Below are 16,382 nucleotides of genomic sequence, written 5' to 3'. Positions count from 1 at the left end.
GCTAAGACTCTTTGCTCCCAATGCTGGGGGCCTGGGTTTGAGCCCTGGTCAGGGAACTAGATCCCACATGCGGCAGCTAAGGGTTCACATGCTTCAACTAAATCTCCTGCGTGCCACAAATAAGACCAGCACAGCCAAATAAATAAAAATTTTTAATCAGAAATATTCACCTTAGGTATTACATGATAAAATGTGTGAGATGACACGAAGCAGCACTCAAATGAGAAGTATAAACTGAATGAGTTTACCTTAAAATCAAGATTGAAAATAAGTCAACTAAGATTTCAACTCAAGAAGGTAGAAAGAGAACATGAAAATAAGTGCACTAGAAACTAACAAAACATTGTAAATCAAGTATACTTCAAAGAATAAATTACAAAATAAAGAAAATGGGCTCAAAGTGTGAGAAATTATTCAAGATAAAAGTAGATATTTGTCATCAAATCAAAAACCCCAACTATTGACTAGTGAATATAATAAACCTGGTTCTTGGACTAGCCCACTAAAACAGACCAATCTTTGGCAAGTTTGGTCAATAAAGAAAGGGAGGCAGGGAGGAAGACAGAGAAGAGGAAGAGCAAAAATACAAATAAACAACATTAGGGGTTATAACTACAGGTATGGAGATTTTACCAGATTATAAAAGTATAAAATGTACAGATTTATGACAATAAATTGACAGCAACATGAAAAAGATATTGTATTAGAAAAATAACAGTTACAAAAATTGACTCCAGATGTAGAAGCTTCAAGAGACAAACAATTAGAGAAGGAATTGAAAAGGTATTTGAGGAGTTTTCCTACAAGTGTCTTCAGGCCCAGACAGTTTCATAGGTGAATTCCACCAAAACTGCATGGAAAATCCCTATGATCTCTAACTTTTCCAGAGAACATAAAAATTTCCAGCTTATTTTACAAGGCCAGTAGAACTCTGATAACAAAACACAATGAATAGAGAGAGACAAATGTACCCCCCAAAGAAATCTATGGGCCACACCTATTTTCTAACTTACATGTACAAATTCTGAATAAAATCTGAGCAAATTAACCTACAACTATGTTTAAAGAATAATTCATAATGGCCAAGTAGGGTTAATCCCAAACATTTGACGATGCAAAATTAGAAACAATTCAGCCCATCAGCATGTGAAGAAAGTAAAACATTAGGACCATTTCAGTAGGTGTCAAAACACATGAATCCCTTTTCTGTGTCTGCAAAATCCTTCAACATGGAAATCTTTGGAGAAGCAGAACCTGCCTTGTATTATAGAAGGTGAAAATGCCAGATACCTTGCTTTCCAAGAGTCCTTTGTAACTGGGTCATAGGTACAAGATCAATAGGACTTACACCCAGACTTTTTAATATTTATTTGTTTTGACTGTGCCAGGGCTTAGTTGCAGCATGTGAACTCTTAGTTGCGGCATGTGGAATCTAAGTTTTCTGACCAGGGATCAAAGGCAGGTCCCCTGCATTGGGAATACAGTCTTAGCCACTGGACCACCAGGGAAGTCCCTCGAACCCAGACTGTGAAATCAGGAGTTAGTATCACAACAGAGGAGGGATAATGCAGGATTCTCTATCTGCAGTCAGGAGGCTGTGCTAACGCTAAGCTCCTGGCCCAGCAGTTGCAGTGGAACAAGCTTCAGAGACATGGTCTTGCAGCGAGAGCAGAGATTTCTCACCAGACTGGTTCTGCAGCCTGGTTCTCAGCTACACTGGCCCACGTATGGTTCTCTAACCCTCGTTTAGAAGCCTGTGAAGTAGGCAATGTAGTTTCAATAAATTCCTCTTCAGCCTAAATTAAGTAGAAAAAATTTCTGTTGCTTACAACTAAAAACCCTAACTGATGCCAAAATGGCAAAAAATCCCAACAGCCTCAGAGGCCTTACTCCATGTCGTGGGCTCTATGCAACTTCACCTTGCTTCTTGCTACTTACTTAGTGCCTCATTTTCTCCATGTCGTTGAGTACTCTTTGCAGCCAACAAATTATATAAAATTTTATAACTAACAGGTGTATGGATTAACTGCATCTGGCTCAAGTATCTGTTCCTTGTCCAGTCACCAACCAGCAGATAAGGGCAGGCCCATGAGACTGCAGGGTACCCCTTCTAGGGGACAGTCAATAGGACATTTTCATCATGGAAGGGGCCATGGACCAACAGATATGACATCTATCTGAAACAGGCATCCAACTGGATCTTGCGAAGTCCTAAAAGGCTTTTCAGAGGAAGAAATTCTGGGTTGGAACTCTCCAGATAAGTAAGTTAGGCAGAAAGGGATGAAGGGTGAGAAGAAGGCACAAGAAAGAGAGTAACCTAGAGTCCAGGGTGGAGCATTAAGAGATGGGATTCAGGACTTCCCTGGGGGTTCAGAGGCTAGGACTCGGAGTTCCCAATGCCAAGAGCCCAGGTTTCGATCCCTGGTCAGGGAACTAGATCCTGCATGCCGCAACTAAGAGTTCTCATGCCATATCTAAGATCCAGCTCAGTGAAAGAAAGGAAGGAAGGAGGGAAGAGATAGGGGCTGGACAGGTGGGCAAGGGCCAGATCTTACAAGACTCTGTAGGCCTGTTAGGGATCTCAGACTCCCTCCTGAGGGTTGCAAGGAGCCATTGGTGAATTTCAAGCAGTGGAAGGATATGAGCGTTTCTGAAGGACCACTCGGGTGGGGAGAAGGAAGGAGTCAGTAAACGGGGAGAGCAGTGGAGAGGCTGTCACAGAGACACAGTGGACAGAACATGGCACCCTGGATGAAGATGGTGGATGTGAGGGTGGAAAAAAGGGGGCTGAGGGGCATTGGGAGGGAAAACCAGTGGGACTTGGTGGCAGGTTAAATAGGCGGTGGAGCTAAGGATGGTCATCTCAGGGATTTTGCTTGTACTATATAAATGAACAGATGACAAAACCATTCACCAGGTTGGACAACACAGGAAGACAGGCTATTTAGAGACAGGCGATAAACTTTTTGAACATATTGCTTGAAGGCCTGTGGGATAGCCAAGAAATTCCAAAGGCGGTGGGACATACATGTTTGGGTCTCAGGAGAGGGGTCTGGGCTAGAGATGAAGACTTGAGAGTCACTGGGGGGACAAGTGGTGGTCGAAGGCAAGGGAATGGATGAGGAGAAGCTCGGGGGTTTGTGTGGCATCAGAGAAGGCCAGTGACCAAACTCTGGGGGCAGGTTAATCTCTCATGAAGGATAGAAGAAGAGGAATCCACAAAGAAGATTTGAAAAAGGTCAGCTAGAGAAGCAGGAAGAAAACCAAGAAAAAATTACTATTGGATAAACAACAAGGTGCTACTGTATAGCACAGGGAACTATATTCAATATCCTGGGATAAACCATAATAGAAAAGAATATAAATAAGAATGTATGTATGTGTATAACTGAGTCACTTGTGGTAACAGCAGAACAACACAACCCGTCAACCAACTCTAATTCAATCAAAAATAAATTTTAAAAAAAAAGCTCTAAAAAAGAAAAAAATTACTGTCATGAGTCCCAAGGTGGGAGTGGCCACAGGTGTGCAGGCTGCGGAAAACAAGATGGTGTGGAGGAAAGCGTGTCGGGTGGGTATAGAGGGTCAGGAGTACATGGCAAGAACTGAGTCCGTGGAGAAGGGGGCAGGTGGGAAGCAGCCTAGAGGAAGGTGAGGAGTGAGAGGGAGGCCAGGTTAAAAGTAGGCAATTCTAAGAATGCAGTTGTGAAGGGGAAATGACGGGGGCAGCTGGAGAGGTTTTTAAAGCCTGGAAGCGAGTGGTGGTTGGAGTCCACCCCCAATCTCCCCAAGGTAGGAAGAGAGCAGGCAAGAACAGAGCCAAAAGAAGGGCTCAGGGCAAGTTGTGGAAGGATGTGATAAGGGCCTGTGTCCAGGATGGAGGCTGTTCCCGGGTTCTGGGAGCCCATATCAGGCTGCCATTTCCTCCCCATCCCTACCCTCTTCCTGCCCCTAACCAGGCCCTCCCTGGAGCTGGAAGACAGAAGGACCAAGTCACACCCTGGAAGAAGCTCTGTGTCTCCGGAGGTTCTTCTGCCGGTCTGTGAGCTGGGGCCAGGGCTCGGGGAGGCCAGGGCCTGAGTGAGAGAGAACAGCCAAGGGCTGGAGCTAGTAGTTTAGGTTTTGCAGGACAAGGGGAGGAGAGGGGAAGGAAGGGAGAGAAGTGTGGGAGCTGAGTTTCTGGAACAATCCTAGAGGCTGTAGTGGGGGCCAGGGCCTGGAGGCATACTGCTGGGGGCCCGAGGGGTGCCCACTCAAGCCCCCCTTGCCCACAGGTCACCATGCCCCTCCTCCTCTTGCTGCTCCTGCTGCCAAGCCCTTCACACCCTGTCCCCATCTGTGAAGTCGGCAACAAGGACAGCCAGGTAGAAGTGAACTGTGAAAATAAGGGACTGAAGGCACCGCCTCCAGACCTGCCGGCGGACACCGCCATCCTCCACCTGGGTGAGAACCCCCTGGGCACTTTCTCCATGGCATCCGTGTTGAATCTGTCCCAGCTCACTGAGCTGTTCCTGGGTAAGAGCCAGCTGACCAGCCTGCAGGCAGATGCGAAACTGCCACGGCTGGAGGTCCTGAATCTAGCCCACAATAAGCTGAGAAGCCTGCCCAAGTTGGGACGGGCACTGCCAGTTCTCTCCATCCTGGACGTGTCCTTCAATGAGCTGACCTCATTGCCTTCTGATACTCTGCATGGCCTGAGCCGCCTCCAAGAGCTCTATCTGCGCGGAAACCAGCTGAGGACTCTGCCCCCTGAGCTCCTGGTGCCCACGCCCCACCTGAAGAAGCTCAGCCTGGCTGAAAACGACTTGCAAGAGCTGCCCCCTGAGCTTCTAAAAGGGTTGGAGGAACTTGACACCCTCTACCTCCAAAAGAACAGGCTGCGCACAATACCAACGGACTTCTTTGGGATGCTCCTCCTGCCTTACGCTTTTTTCCATAACAACTCCTGGTCCTGTGACTGTGGGATCCTCTATTTCAGCCGCTGGCTGCAGGACAACCCCAGCAATGTGTACGTATGGGAGGAGGATGTGGACATTAAGGCCATGACCCCCGATGTGAAGAGCGTTCGATGTGTCAATATGAATGGCATGTACGTCTACAACTTCTTGGGTGATAGCTGCAACATCCCTGGTGACAGGGACAACCTGGACTACGATGAATATGAAGACAAAGACGAACAGGAGGTATCTGTCGTGAACACTGTAAGCAGCCTCTCTAGCCACACCACGCACTGGGACCTGCTCTATTTAACATCACCTACTTCGCCAGGCAGTCAAGTGTCCTCCTTGCCTCCAGTTAAGAAATTGACCACGACCCCGATTACTATAGACTCCATCACCTCCTCCAAAACTCTAAACCCCACTACTGAGCCCCCCACAACCCCAACCACTCCAGAATCCACAACCCCGACCACCCCAGAGCCCACAATCCCGACCACCCCAGAGCCCACAACCCCGACCACCCCAGAGCCCACAACCCCGACCACCCCAGAGCCCACTACCCCGACCACCCCAGAGCCCACAACCCCGACCACCCCAGAGCCCACAACCCCGACCACCCCAGAGCCCACAATCCCGACCACCCCAGAGCCCATTACCCCGACCACCCCAGAGCCCACAACCCCGACCACCCCAGAGCCCACAACCCCGACCACCCCAGAACCCACAACTCCGACCACCCTAGAGCCCACTACCCCGACCACCCCAGAACCCATAAGTGAGACTTTACAACCAACCATATTCTTAACCTCCACAGAATCCATTTCACTCCCCACTATCTTGGAATCCACCATAACCATCATCTCTGAATCTGACAACCCCTGGAAAGTCCAGGGATTGGCTAGTTCCAGTAACAACCCTGTTCTCAGCTCTGACTCTTGCTGTCTGTTCCTGGGCTTCTATATCTTGGGTCTCCTCTGGCTTCTCGTTGCCTCTGTGATCCTCATCCTGCTGCTGTGCTGGGTCCAGCAGGTGAAGCCATGGGCCCTGGCCACGGCCACCCACACGGCGCACCTGGAGCTGCAGAGGGGAAGGCAGGTGATGGTACACCGGGCCTGGCTGCTTTTCTTCCAAGGCTTACTTCCCACTTTCCGCTCTAGCCTTTTCCTGTGGGTGCGGCCTAATGGCCGCATGGGGCCTCTGCAGGCAGGTCGGCGGCCTTCGGCCCTGAGCCTGGGTCGTGGTGGGGATCTGTTGGGGACAGTGGGTGTTAGGTACTCTGGCCACAGCCTCTGAGGGTGGGTGGTTTGGGGACCCCGAGACAGAGTCTGATAGACTCTCCTATTGGGGTCTAATAGGGGGCGGGAGGGTATGGAGCACAGGGTCAAGGAGGTCTTCATTACTGTGCCTTTATCAGGAGTCTCCCCTGCACACAGTTGCAGACCCAACAAATCATGGAGGAGTTGGAGGGGAGGTCACCAAACTGAGCTCCATATGCTGGATGGATGGTGGGGTTCCCAGACCACTGGGTTATTACTACCACTTTGGGGAAGTTTTAGGAAAGAGCAAATAACATTGTAAAGGTGGTTCCCAAGTGTACCTGTTGAGGAAAACTTGGAAAGAGATGTGTCAACATGTGGGCCCTGAGTATCTCTGTATGGTATAAATAGGGGTGGTTTTCTGTTCTTTCCCTCTGTTTACCATTTTCTAGTTTTCCACCATCGTAATGTTATTTGTACAATAAACATAATTTTAAAATGGAATTTTGTTTCTTTGGGAGAGGTAAACAAGGCTGGGGCACCTTCACCAGCATTCCCAAGGCCCCAGCTGCCCCACCCTAGTTGCACTGCTCAGAAGCTCTAGTCCTGACCTGCGCCTCCCCTGCCTGGGGTGCCTTCCTTCTCTCCTCCAGGGGTCACCAACAACCAGGCCACCGCGAGCAAGTTCCAAGTCAAGAATCAGAAGTTTCCTGGGAGCTCAGGGATGCTACTGAGGGTATCTGCCTGCAGCCCGCAGTACTAGGCCAGGTGGGTGCTTCCTGGCACCGGGGGGCACCAGAAACACAGCTCTCCTGCTGTGCCCAGAGTGGCAGGACAGGGCAGGGGAGGGCCTGGCAGCGAGCACCATTTTGGTGGGTTTTACTGAGTTACTCTCAGGTTTCCTGCTGTCAAGCCAGGAGGCAGGCAAACGGAGCCCACTTCTCTTCCCAGGTGCCCTGGGCTCCGCCATTCCCCTTAGCATGCTGCGTAGACTTTCTCTCCTGCCTCTAGCCCAAGCCCAGACTTGGGGTCCAGAGAATGCGAGTGAGGGCTAAGCATTTCTGGCTCCAGGGAGACCCCCTCCTCCTTTGGGTGGTGCAGGGAGAATCTTCCTAATGTGAAACGCTGACATTTTTCTTGCTTTGAACTCTTCCCATGATAGAACACAGCTCTTGAGCTTGGCCACCGACGACTTCTGTGCACCAACCCACCTAACGGTCCGGCTTCCCCTCTCCCAGCAAACACTTCACTGCCTGTGCTCCAGCTATTAGACTCTGCAGAGATTACCGGCTCCTCAGAGTTTCTCTAAGCCTTTGCTCCCAGAGGGCCAGGAATGCTTCCCCGCCCTGCTTCCCTGACAGTCGGTTACTGTGCAGTCTCTCCTGGCCCAGACCAGCCTGGGTGTTTCATGTCACCCTGCAATGGTCTGCTGGTGACTCTCAGTTTCCATGTCACTCTCCCCTCTGGACTTGGAACTCATTAAGGACAAGATCCAGGCTTCAAGCGTCCCTAAGCAGCTCCTGTGGCCCAGGCCAGCATGTGTGCAAAGTGGGTAAGACAAGACGCAGAGGTGGGAGGGCCGGGCTGCACCGCCAGGCTGTTGAGCTCAACTTCTGCTTCTACTGATGGGTTCTGCCAAGGGGACAGCTCCCAGCTGCTGCCTGCCTGTCCCTTGGCCTGGCTCCGGAGAAGCCTTCAGGCCTCAAGCACCAGGCTCTTCTTCCAACTGACCTTCCTATGTCCTTTTATGTCCCAAGAGGTTTCTAAACTTCTTGAGGGCAGGGCCTGGTATCCCACATCTAAAGAAACAAAGAAGGCAATCACCCTCCCCAGCCTGTGGCCCAGATCAAGTCTCTGGCAAACATCTTCCCCTTCCTAAGCCTCCAGGCTCTGGGGGCCTGACTGTGTCCACTCCATGCCCTGCCCCCGCCCTCCCTCCCACCTCGAAGGTCAGCCTTCTCCTCTTAGGCTGTAATCCCTCCTTCTTCAGGCTGCAGAAGCAGTCACCAGACCCCCAAGGCTTTTCCTGGGGATTACATGAGACGACCTGGGCATCTGCCGAGTTCTTGGGGGAGCGGCTGGGAAGACTGGAGTTTGGGTTTTTCTCATACGTCAGCTACTGCACTATGACTGATTTATATATAACACTTATATAAAAACCGTGAGTGCTCTTTCTTTAATAATTTTTCTTACAAACTCCAGTTCCTATTCTCCAGGAGCATCTGCTCGTTTGTCCGGTCTCCTCCCCGTCCTGTGCCCACAACTCTCCAGATTTGGGGGTGGTGTCAGCAATCCAATTTATTGATTATGTCCTCAGTGAGGTGGAGGGAGGAAGGGCCACGTCCTCCTACTGCAGACCTTTGATCATCTTGACGGCTTCTGCTCTCTCCTGTCCCTTCAGCCTTGCCTTGGTTTCCCCACTGAGAAGGGAGGGGCTTCTGCTGTCCTATGTGCCCTGAAACTAATATCCAAGGAGGCCCCAGAAATCCCCAGTGAGCTTCCAAGGTATAGCCAGGGACAGAGATGATGCTGATCAGGGCAAGGAGGGCAAGCTAGGGCTGGGCAGGACAGACCAAAGTCTTTAACCGTAGAGCAGGGAACCACACCGTGTTGGGAAAATAAATAGAGGGGCCCAGGGTAGCAGAGTCCAGGCCCCCAGGGTTGGGGGGCACACTGACTGTAGGAGCAGGGGGTGAGATGAAGCCCCAGCACAGCGACTCCAGGCCCCTCACCCGCCTCAGCCACTGAGGAAGAGACGCTTGTAGGCCTTGTTCATCTGCTCCAAGAAGATGAAAGTGAGGACAGTGTGGGGGCCCAGGCGGGCATAGTATGGTGTAAAGCCCTTCCACAGGCTGAAGAAGCCCTCGTAGCGCACGACCTTCACCAGCACATCCTAGACAGGAAGGCAGGCAGGGCACTGAGGCTAGGACCTGGCCTCTGGGGTCCTCTTCCTCTTACCCAGCTACCCGCCTTCTCCCCCTTCCCCCCAGCATCCAATCCTGCAGCCCAAGCCCCAGACTCTGGTTCCTCACCAGCCCATTCTTGTATTCTGGCTTCCCGTCAATCATCCGCATGTTCTGGATCCTGAAGGACAGGAGGCAGGGACATAAGGACATAAGAGGGCCTTTCCCATCCCTCTCCAGGCCCAGGTCTGTCCAGACTGTCCAGATACTCACCGGGTCTTGACAATGTCCACGGGCATGGAGGCAGCAGTGGTGACCAGGCCACTGATCATGCTAGCACAGAAGTGGCACAGGATGTTGTCAGAGAAGTAGCCTGGGGGAGGTGGAGCAGGAGGTGGCAATCAGCTCGAAGCTGGTCCAGACTAGCTGGGAGCTGAGGGCTCAGCTCTGGGTCTCACCTGAGTCCAGTAAAAACTGCTTGGACTGGGAGTAGGAGGCAAGCTGGGCAGCGTTGACGACGACAGCCCGAGCCATGGTAGGGATGCAGCCCTGGGGTGAGAGATGGAGGGGGAGTCAGAAATGTCCAAGACTGGACCCCAGGTCCCCTAAGTCTCCAGCCCCTCTACTCACCCTCCATAGTGTGGGGACCCCCTCTTCCTGGACAATTCGAAACAGGGCATTAAACACGTTTTTGTAGCCACGACGCTGGTCAACTGGAAGCCTGGAGGGAAGGCAGGGAGAGGCCAAGTTCGGGCTAGACCACTCTGCCCCCACAGGCGCAAAAAAAGGGAGGCCAGAATGCTGTGAACAGGTGAATGCTGTGCCCTAGATCTAGGATAAGAAATCACTTCTTTCATACTAGATTCCAGGGAATGGGGCTGGGGGCAGGCTCAGACTTACAACTCACCGGCCATCAGCGGTCATGCGGATAAGAGCCACTTCAGCTGGTGTTCCCACAAAGGCACCAGTTGCACCTGCAGTCATGCCAATCACAGCCTTCAGCAGAAAGCCAGGGGGTGTACCATCAGCCCCAGTCAGGCGCTCAAACAGCACAGTATAGATACCAAGACGAGTAGTAGTGTAGGTGGCCTGGCGCAACAGGCCAGCTGATAGCCTGGGGGGGGGGGTGGAGTGAAGGGGTCAGTGAGTCAAGCCCAGGTCTAGAGCTGTCAACCCACAACCTACCCCATCCTTTGGCCCCAGTACCCGGTGTAAATGCCCCTAAGCCCTTCTGCCCTCAGGATGCTGATGAGGGCATGGAAGCTGGTTTTGTACTCTCGTGTCTTGGCTCCTTCCCCACTCAGCTGCATCCGGTTCTTCACCAGGTCCAAGGGCTGCACAAAAACTGTAGCTCCCATCCTGGGGGAAGACAGGGGTAGCATCAACGGCTAGGTGTCTCAGATCTACCAAAGTCCCTTGGAGCCCAGCGACAAGAGGTCACAAAGGGCAGGGCCGCCATGCCATTGATTAAGAGTTCAGGAACTGGTGGGCATGTGTACAAGAGTCTCTACCTGTATCAAGAGCAATGGGTCTTAAAAGTCCAGCAGTCCAGAAGGGACCATGCAATGAAAGCGTTTCACACAGCAACAAGGGTGTCAAGCAGTGACCCCGGGATTGCGTGCAGTCCAACCCAAGGAGAGGTGGGCATTCATGATCTAGGACCCCATATAGTCCAGCAAGAGCCATGCAATGACCTGAAACCCCATACAGTCCCGCAGTCAAGCAATGGGTTGGGAAACTCAGGTGGTCTTGTGGGGGTCGTGCATGCAGCCCAAAGGCGCCCTGCGATGGGTGAAAAGATCCTGGCAGTCCATCAAGGATCTTGCAATACGATGGGGACGGCACTGACCCCGTGTCAGCTCGGTTCACTGCAACACACCCAAAGAAGAACCGGGCCCGGTACCTTGCACCCGTCCCTTCCTCCTCCTGTCCCATCCCTGGGGCCTGAGCTTACCCGGCCAGGCCCCCAAACAGGAACTTGACGGACTTAGGGGAGGTACGGGGCTTCCCGTCCATCCCAGAAGCCCCGGGACTCGCCGTCGCCGCCATCGCCACTCAATGGCCCTCGGCTCGCGGTCCCGTGCGCGCGCGGCCCCGCTCGCGCCCAAGGTGACACCGCGCGCGCAACAGGGGCGAGGGCGCGCGCGCACGCCCCTCCGGCTCTCAGGTCCAGCGCTAGCTGGAAGTTGGCGCAGGCGCAGGCGCGAGCGCAAAGGCGGCCGGGAGTAAGGCGGAGCTGAAGGAGGAGCTTCAAGAACGGGTGCGGGAAGGGGTGTGGCTGATTTTGGAAGCCGAAGCTAAGGCGCAATTTTTATCGAATTGGAATCGCGGGAAAACGGAGAGGAGGGTATCTGAAGATCTCGCGAGATGGACTGAGCTAGGCGAGTCAGAATTAGGCGGTCTCTCGCGATACATACAGGAAGCTGTCAGCTGGTGGGGGGAAAGGTGCTGAGGCCTCTCGCGAGACTTGAAGGTACCGCGGCGGCCAGGAGGACAGGTTTGTAAACCGGGGTGCTGCAGGGTCCTAGGCACTAGCGGGGAGACGACTAAGTAGTCATCTGGTACATCGGTGTGCCTTTCATCGCTACAGGCACTGCCTCCACCTCTGACCTTTCTTTTAATCGGTCTTTTAGAACCGGAAGTCCTTAGTCGTGAGCGTCCAATGCTGGAAGCGGCCTGACTTTCTTTGCCGGAAACTCTTTTCCAGGGGATGGGAAGACGGCCCACCTGGCCGGAAGTCCCGCCCCTTTGAGCTCCCCCACCCTTCCAGAAGTTTTTCTGTCACCTGTGCTGGTCTCCGTTCCCTTTCCCAGTTTTATTACTATACCAGAAAAGGATTATTTTTAGTCTCTCCCTCCCAGCTCCAATAGACTAGTTGGGTACCTCACTCCCCGAGTCGGAGGTCCTTCCCCGAGCCCCCATGTAGCTGGGAAGTGGGACCTGGGGGTGGTTGGACCCCTGGGATCCTGAAGGAGGGCCAGAGAGGGCGCAGAACTCCGTTTCTGTTCCTGTTATCCGGACGCGGCCCCCTCCGCCTCTCCTCCCGCTGCCATGCACCCTGCGGCCTTCCCGCTTCCTGTGGTTGTGGTCACTGTGCTGTGGGGAGCGGCCCCCAGCCGAGGGCTCATTCGAGCGGTGAGTCGGAGGGGCCAATGGGGGAAGGACGCTGAAGGGAGAGGTTGCAGACTAAAGTGCCAACACGGACTCTTGTCCGCAGATCTCGGACCACAATGCCAGCATGGACTTTGCAGACCTCCCAGCTCTCTTTGGGGCTGCTTTGAGCCAGGAGGGACTTCAGGTGATTTTTTCCCCCTTTTTCCTGTGTCCTTAAATTATCTCTCCTGGGTAGAGGTTCAGGAGCCTTTCTTGGATGAAGCTGTTAGTGGGAAAAGTGTCAAGTTAGGAACTAAGTGCAAGAGCACGTTTAGTGTGGTGGAATCCAGAATCCGGAGGTAAAAGACAAAGTCTACTCCTAGAACTCTGGGCCTTGGAAGGGAAACTGAAAGTGGACTAAGATAACAGGTAGGGCTAGTGGTGCTTATCAGTAGGGTCTCTAGAGCCAATTACTGCCCTTATGATCTTGACAAGTAATTATCTCTCTGAGCCTTAGTTTGTTTTACTGTAAAATGGGAAAATAATAGAAGTTATCACAGAATTATTGGGAGGATTAAATTAGAAAAGCAGTTTTGTAGGACTTTTTCACAGACTACCATATAGCAAGAACTCAGTTGGGCCATATATACCAGTATTGTTTGTAAGGTGGGTAATTGGAAAATTAAAGGGAGGTGTTAAGAGAGAAAATTCAGCAGGACTGAATTTTAAAGCTCTTACTGGCTTTTAATGACCCATGAATCGGGCAGCATTCCACCCAGCAGATAGATCTCTGAAGAACTATACAAAATGAAAGATTTACAGGCAGAAAGGGGTGGGACAAGGAAATTATACCAGCAAAGATTTCTTTGTGGCAAAATCACCTTGCTTTAGGGGACAGAAAGGGTCTATCAGGCAGATTACCTCACTAATGCTGACCATGTAACTCCAGATAGACTGGTTTAAGATTCCATTCTTGGGGGAAGCTAAAATTATAATTGAGTTTGGTAACAGGGGGCTCAGCGCAAATACCTCCATTTGTGTTTTTTTAAACAAGTATGTACTAGAGCAGGGAATGTGAAATAACTTGAGAAAGTGATGTGGATGAATGGAGAATCGAATTACAGTGAGTGGGGAACTGGAAGGCCGAAGAATTAGTCAGGAGTTGGGGTACAGATTAGCTCATGTGGGAAAGAGAGGGATGATGCAGAATCTAGTAAAGGGCTGTTGTTTGCCCAGAATTGCATCTTCAGAAGGTTAAGAGGTAGATTTCCGACTTTGGTGTGGTTGCTCAGACCAACCTCAGGAACGAGGACGTGCAGGATGTGGGAGCCAGTGTGCATGGTGGAACCTGTGGGGAGCAGAACCTAGGGAGATGAGATCCAACTGTTGTTCGCTTTTCTTCCCCAGGGCTTCCTTGTGGAGGCTCACCCAGACAATGCCTGCAGCCCCATTGCCCCACCACCCCCAGCCCCGGTCAACGGGTCAGTCTTTATTGCACTGCTTCGAAGATTCGACTGCAACTTTGACCTCAAGGTTGCTGAATGTGGTGTGGGAGCTGGGAGGGTGAGCACCAGGAACAAAAGGTGGCAATGCCCATGACGGTTTCTTATCTGCCTTTTCTCCCTAGGTCCTAAATGCTCAGAAGGCTGGGTATGGTGCAGCTGTGGTACACAATGTGAATTCCAATGAACTTCTGAACATGGTGTGGAATAGTGGTAAGGCTGGACAGCTGCATTTTCAGTAGAGCTTAGACTGAGAGGATGGCAGGAGGGGTGGAGCCTTAGGGAAATCAGTGCTTTGGGTGGGATGGGGCAAGGGAGTCAAAGGATTCGTGTGGCAGCTTGGGTCCCCAGTGTAATGCCCTCATCCCTGCAGAGGAAATCCAGCAGCAGATCTGGATCCCGTCTGTGTTTATTGGGGAGAGGAGCTCCGAGTACCTGCGTGCCCTCTTTGTCTACGAGAAGGGGTAGGACCTGTCCCTCCTTCCTACTCTTCCTTCAGCACTTCCATGCCAACCTGGAGCCCAAGCCTGTGCCCCAACCATTCAGCCTCAGGCCCATCATACTCTTCCTCTTGGTACTTTCTCCCCCATCCCCACCCGCCCTGTCCAGAGCCAGTTTGTCCCTCTTTGTGCTTTTGCCTTTTCCGCCTCTCTGATATTGGTCTTCCTTTTCCCAGGGCTCGGGTGCTTCTCGTCCCAGACAATAGCTTCCCCTTGGGCTATTACCTCATCCCTTTCACAGGGATTGTAGGACTGCTGGTTTTGGCCATGGGAGCAGTGATGGTGAGTAGCTCAGGGACCAAGATGGGAAGAGTCAAGGCCTTTAAAGCCAGATTGGCTCTGGGGTTGCAAGACAGGGATGGGTTGTACTGGATTGTCCAGATTTCTTCTACGACTGATGCATCCACTCCCTTTCACCAGATAGTTCGTTGCATCCAGCATAGGAAACGGCTCCAGCGGAATCGACTGACCAAAGAGCAGCTGAAACAGATCCCTACACATGACTATCAGAAGGGTGAGGAGAGTTAAGAAGAGCAGGCCTTTCCCACCACTTACCTGGTTCTGAAGGAGTTGAAGCCCAGGAGATAAGGGGCAGAGATGGCAGGGAGATGTCAGTCTGAGATGCCATCTTTCCTTTTTTAACCCGTACATAAAAGGACAGAACAGGTTTAGAGCAGGAGGTGGAAAGCAAAGATGATTAAATGGAATAGTTGGGGGAGGGGGAAAGATGGAGGACCTTTCTTGTAAGAGAGAAGGTGGATAAAGCAGAAAAATGGAAGGGGTGGGGAAGATGCTGCCAGAGAAGGAAGGCACAGGTAAGAAGGGGCTGGGTCTTCAGGCCTGGAGCCTCCAATGTCCTTATAAGGCTATGGCAGAAGCCCCGCCCCACTTCCTCTCCTCCCACTCTCTCTCCACTCACACCAACCCCCAGAAAACCCACTTCCCTTCTTACCTCTGCTTCTCTTTGCTTGTGCCTACTAACCCCAGATTCCTCATGTTCCACCCATGCTGTCTTAGCTCTTCCTCTGGCTCTTTAGAGACAGAAAAATATCTTGCAGGTTTAGCACAGGCCTCCCAGCGTGACTTCCTGTGGGCCCTGGTTCAGAATGGCTCTGTAAATTAAAGACTTTCTTCTTCCACTAGGAGACCAGTATGATGTGTGTGCCATCTGCCTGGATGAATATGAGGATGGGGACAAGCTGAGGGTACTCCCCTGTGCTCACGGTGAGGCCCTCACTTCCTGTGCCCATGTCCCCAGGCCCCCAGCAGGCATCAGGTGCTTCACCTCATTCCTCTTGGCAGCTTATCACAGCCGCTGTGTGGACCCCTGGCTCACTCAAACCCGGAAGACCTGCCCCATCTGCAAGCAGCCTGTGCATCGGGGTCCTGGGGATGATGAGCAGGAGGAAGAAAGCCAGGGGCAAGAGGGTGATGAGGAAGGGGAGCCAAGGGACCAGCCTGCCTCAGAACGGACCCCTCTTCTGGGCTCCAGCCCCACACCTCCCTCCTCCTTTGGCTCTATAGCTCCAGCGCCCCTTGTCTTTCCTGGGTCTTCAACAGACCTCTCACCCTCTACCTCTTCTGCTGCTATCCTGGTTTAATACTCCCCTCCACACCACCTCTGATGACCTATTTGCACAGCCCCTCTTCCCCTCTCCAGTCTTCTGGTTTTGAGGATAGGAGACACTTCTACCCCAGATTTCTCCCCTTACCCAGCTCCATCCTTTTGAAGGGGTTGGGGGTACAAAGGGACAGGGTCTTCACTTACTGGGTTAATAAAATTGTTTTTGTGGACTAAGGAAGGGTGAGATCATTCTCACACAGGGAAACCTATTATCCTTTGGGGAACTGCCCCTTTCTGCCATACAGGGCCAAGGGCGTGTGGGGCGGGGAGGGGAGGCTAACCTGCAGTCTTGGGGACAGCCCCAGTAGGCATCTGTTGTGACTCAGAGAGGGAGAGCCCCACCCACACATGAGGATGACTCAACTGGCTCTGCCTTGCCCGCAGGCCTGGACCCATTCTCTGGTCTGGATGGCTCTATTCCATTATCCACCAATTCAGCTAGCACACTGGGGACCTAGGGCTGGATAGGTTATTGTAGAAGGCCTGGCCAATCTGGCCAGGTGTTTAATCCTGAACATGAAAACAAGAAACTCAAAATCTTAGACTTTGTAGTGCCCTAAACCC

General features: G+C 52.1%; 3 protein-coding genes across 5 annotated transcripts; 2 read left to right on the top strand and 1 right to left on the bottom strand.

Annotated features, from left to right (window-relative positions):
* The first annotated feature begins 3,347 nt into the window (after positions 1-3,347).
* GP1BA (glycoprotein Ib platelet subunit alpha) lies at positions 3,348-6,585 on the top strand. The gene has a single exon (XM_061390836.1). It carries the CDS (start codon positions 4,281-4,283, stop codon positions 6,231-6,233), a length of 1,953 nt encoding a protein of 650 aa, XP_061246820.1. The 5' UTR covers positions 3,348-4,280; the 3' UTR covers positions 6,234-6,585.
* A 1,759-nt stretch (positions 6,586-8,344) lies between these two features.
* SLC25A11 (solute carrier family 25 member 11) lies at positions 8,345-11,245 on the bottom strand. The gene is made up of 8 exons (XM_061390844.1): positions 11,054-11,245; positions 10,306-10,458; positions 10,007-10,213; positions 9,730-9,820; positions 9,558-9,648; positions 9,373-9,472; positions 9,229-9,280; positions 8,345-9,089 (listed from the first exon to the last, which is right to left on the bottom strand). Exons 1-8 carry the CDS (start codon positions 11,146-11,148, stop codon positions 8,934-8,936), a joined length of 945 nt encoding a protein of 314 aa, XP_061246828.1. The 5' UTR covers positions 11,149-11,245; the 3' UTR covers positions 8,345-8,933.
* A 261-nt stretch (positions 11,246-11,506) lies between these two features.
* RNF167 (ring finger protein 167) lies at positions 11,507-15,992 on the top strand. 3 transcript variants are annotated; one of them, XM_061390842.1, is made up of 9 exons: positions 11,507-11,596; positions 12,317-12,397; positions 13,600-13,725; positions 13,820-13,907; positions 14,068-14,158; positions 14,371-14,476; positions 14,615-14,708; positions 15,338-15,418; positions 15,497-15,992. In XM_061390842.1, the coding sequence occupies exons 2-9, from the start codon at positions 12,338-12,340 to the stop codon at positions 15,793-15,795; spliced, it is 945 nt and encodes a 314-aa protein (XP_061246826.1). In that variant the 5' UTR covers positions 11,507-11,596; positions 12,317-12,337; the 3' UTR covers positions 15,796-15,992. The 3 variants fall into 3 exon arrangements, with proteins under 3 accessions (XP_061246826.1, XP_061246827.1, XP_061246824.1); XM_061390840.1 differs by lacking the exon at positions 11,507-11,596 and adding an exon at positions 12,149-12,234; XM_061390843.1 differs by lacking the exon at positions 13,600-13,725 and having other exon boundaries at positions 11,587-12,234.
* Positions 15,993-16,382: the final 390 nt, after the last annotated feature.

The sequence above is a fragment of the Bos javanicus genome, chromosome 19 (assembly GCF_032452875.1).
Source record: "Bos javanicus breed banteng chromosome 19, ARS-OSU_banteng_1.0, whole genome shotgun sequence".
Classification (NCBI taxonomy): domain Eukaryota; kingdom Metazoa; phylum Chordata; class Mammalia; order Artiodactyla; family Bovidae; genus Bos; species Bos javanicus.
Note: the sequence above shows the minus strand (reverse complement) of the source record. Positions and strands in the feature narration are given on the sequence as shown.

What these genes read in the sequence shown, in the direction of transcription:
- GP1BA (XM_061390836.1), top strand. Translation starts at nt 4,281, where the DNA reads ATGCCCCTCCTCCTCTTGCTGCTCCTGCTGCCAAGCCCTTCACACCCT.
- SLC25A11 (XM_061390844.1), bottom strand. Translation starts at nt 11,148, where the DNA reads ATGGCGGCGACGGCGAGTCCCGGGGCTTCTGGGATGGACGGGAAGCCC. An exon ending in CTGTTTGGGGGCCTGGCCGG is followed by an intron (nt 10,459 to 11,053) that starts GTAAGCTCAGGC and finishes GTCTTCCCCCAG; the next exon opens with GATGGGAGCTACAGTTTTTG. An exon ending in GCAGTTTTTACTGGACTCAG is followed by an intron (nt 9,473 to 9,557) that starts GTGAGACCCAGA and finishes CACCTCCCCCAG; the next exon opens with GCTACTTCTCTGACAACATC.
- RNF167 (XM_061390840.1), top strand. Translation starts at nt 12,151, where the DNA reads ATGCACCCTGCGGCCTTCCCGCTTCCTGTGGTTGTGGTCACTGTGCTG. An exon ending in ACTGCAACTTTGACCTCAAG is followed by an intron (nt 13,726 to 13,819) that starts GTTGCTGAATGT and finishes TTTTCTCCCTAG; the next exon opens with GTCCTAAATGCTCAGAAGGC. An exon ending in GAACATGGTGTGGAATAGTG is followed by an intron (nt 13,908 to 14,067) that starts GTAAGGCTGGAC and finishes TCATCCCTGCAG; the next exon opens with AGGAAATCCAGCAGCAGATC.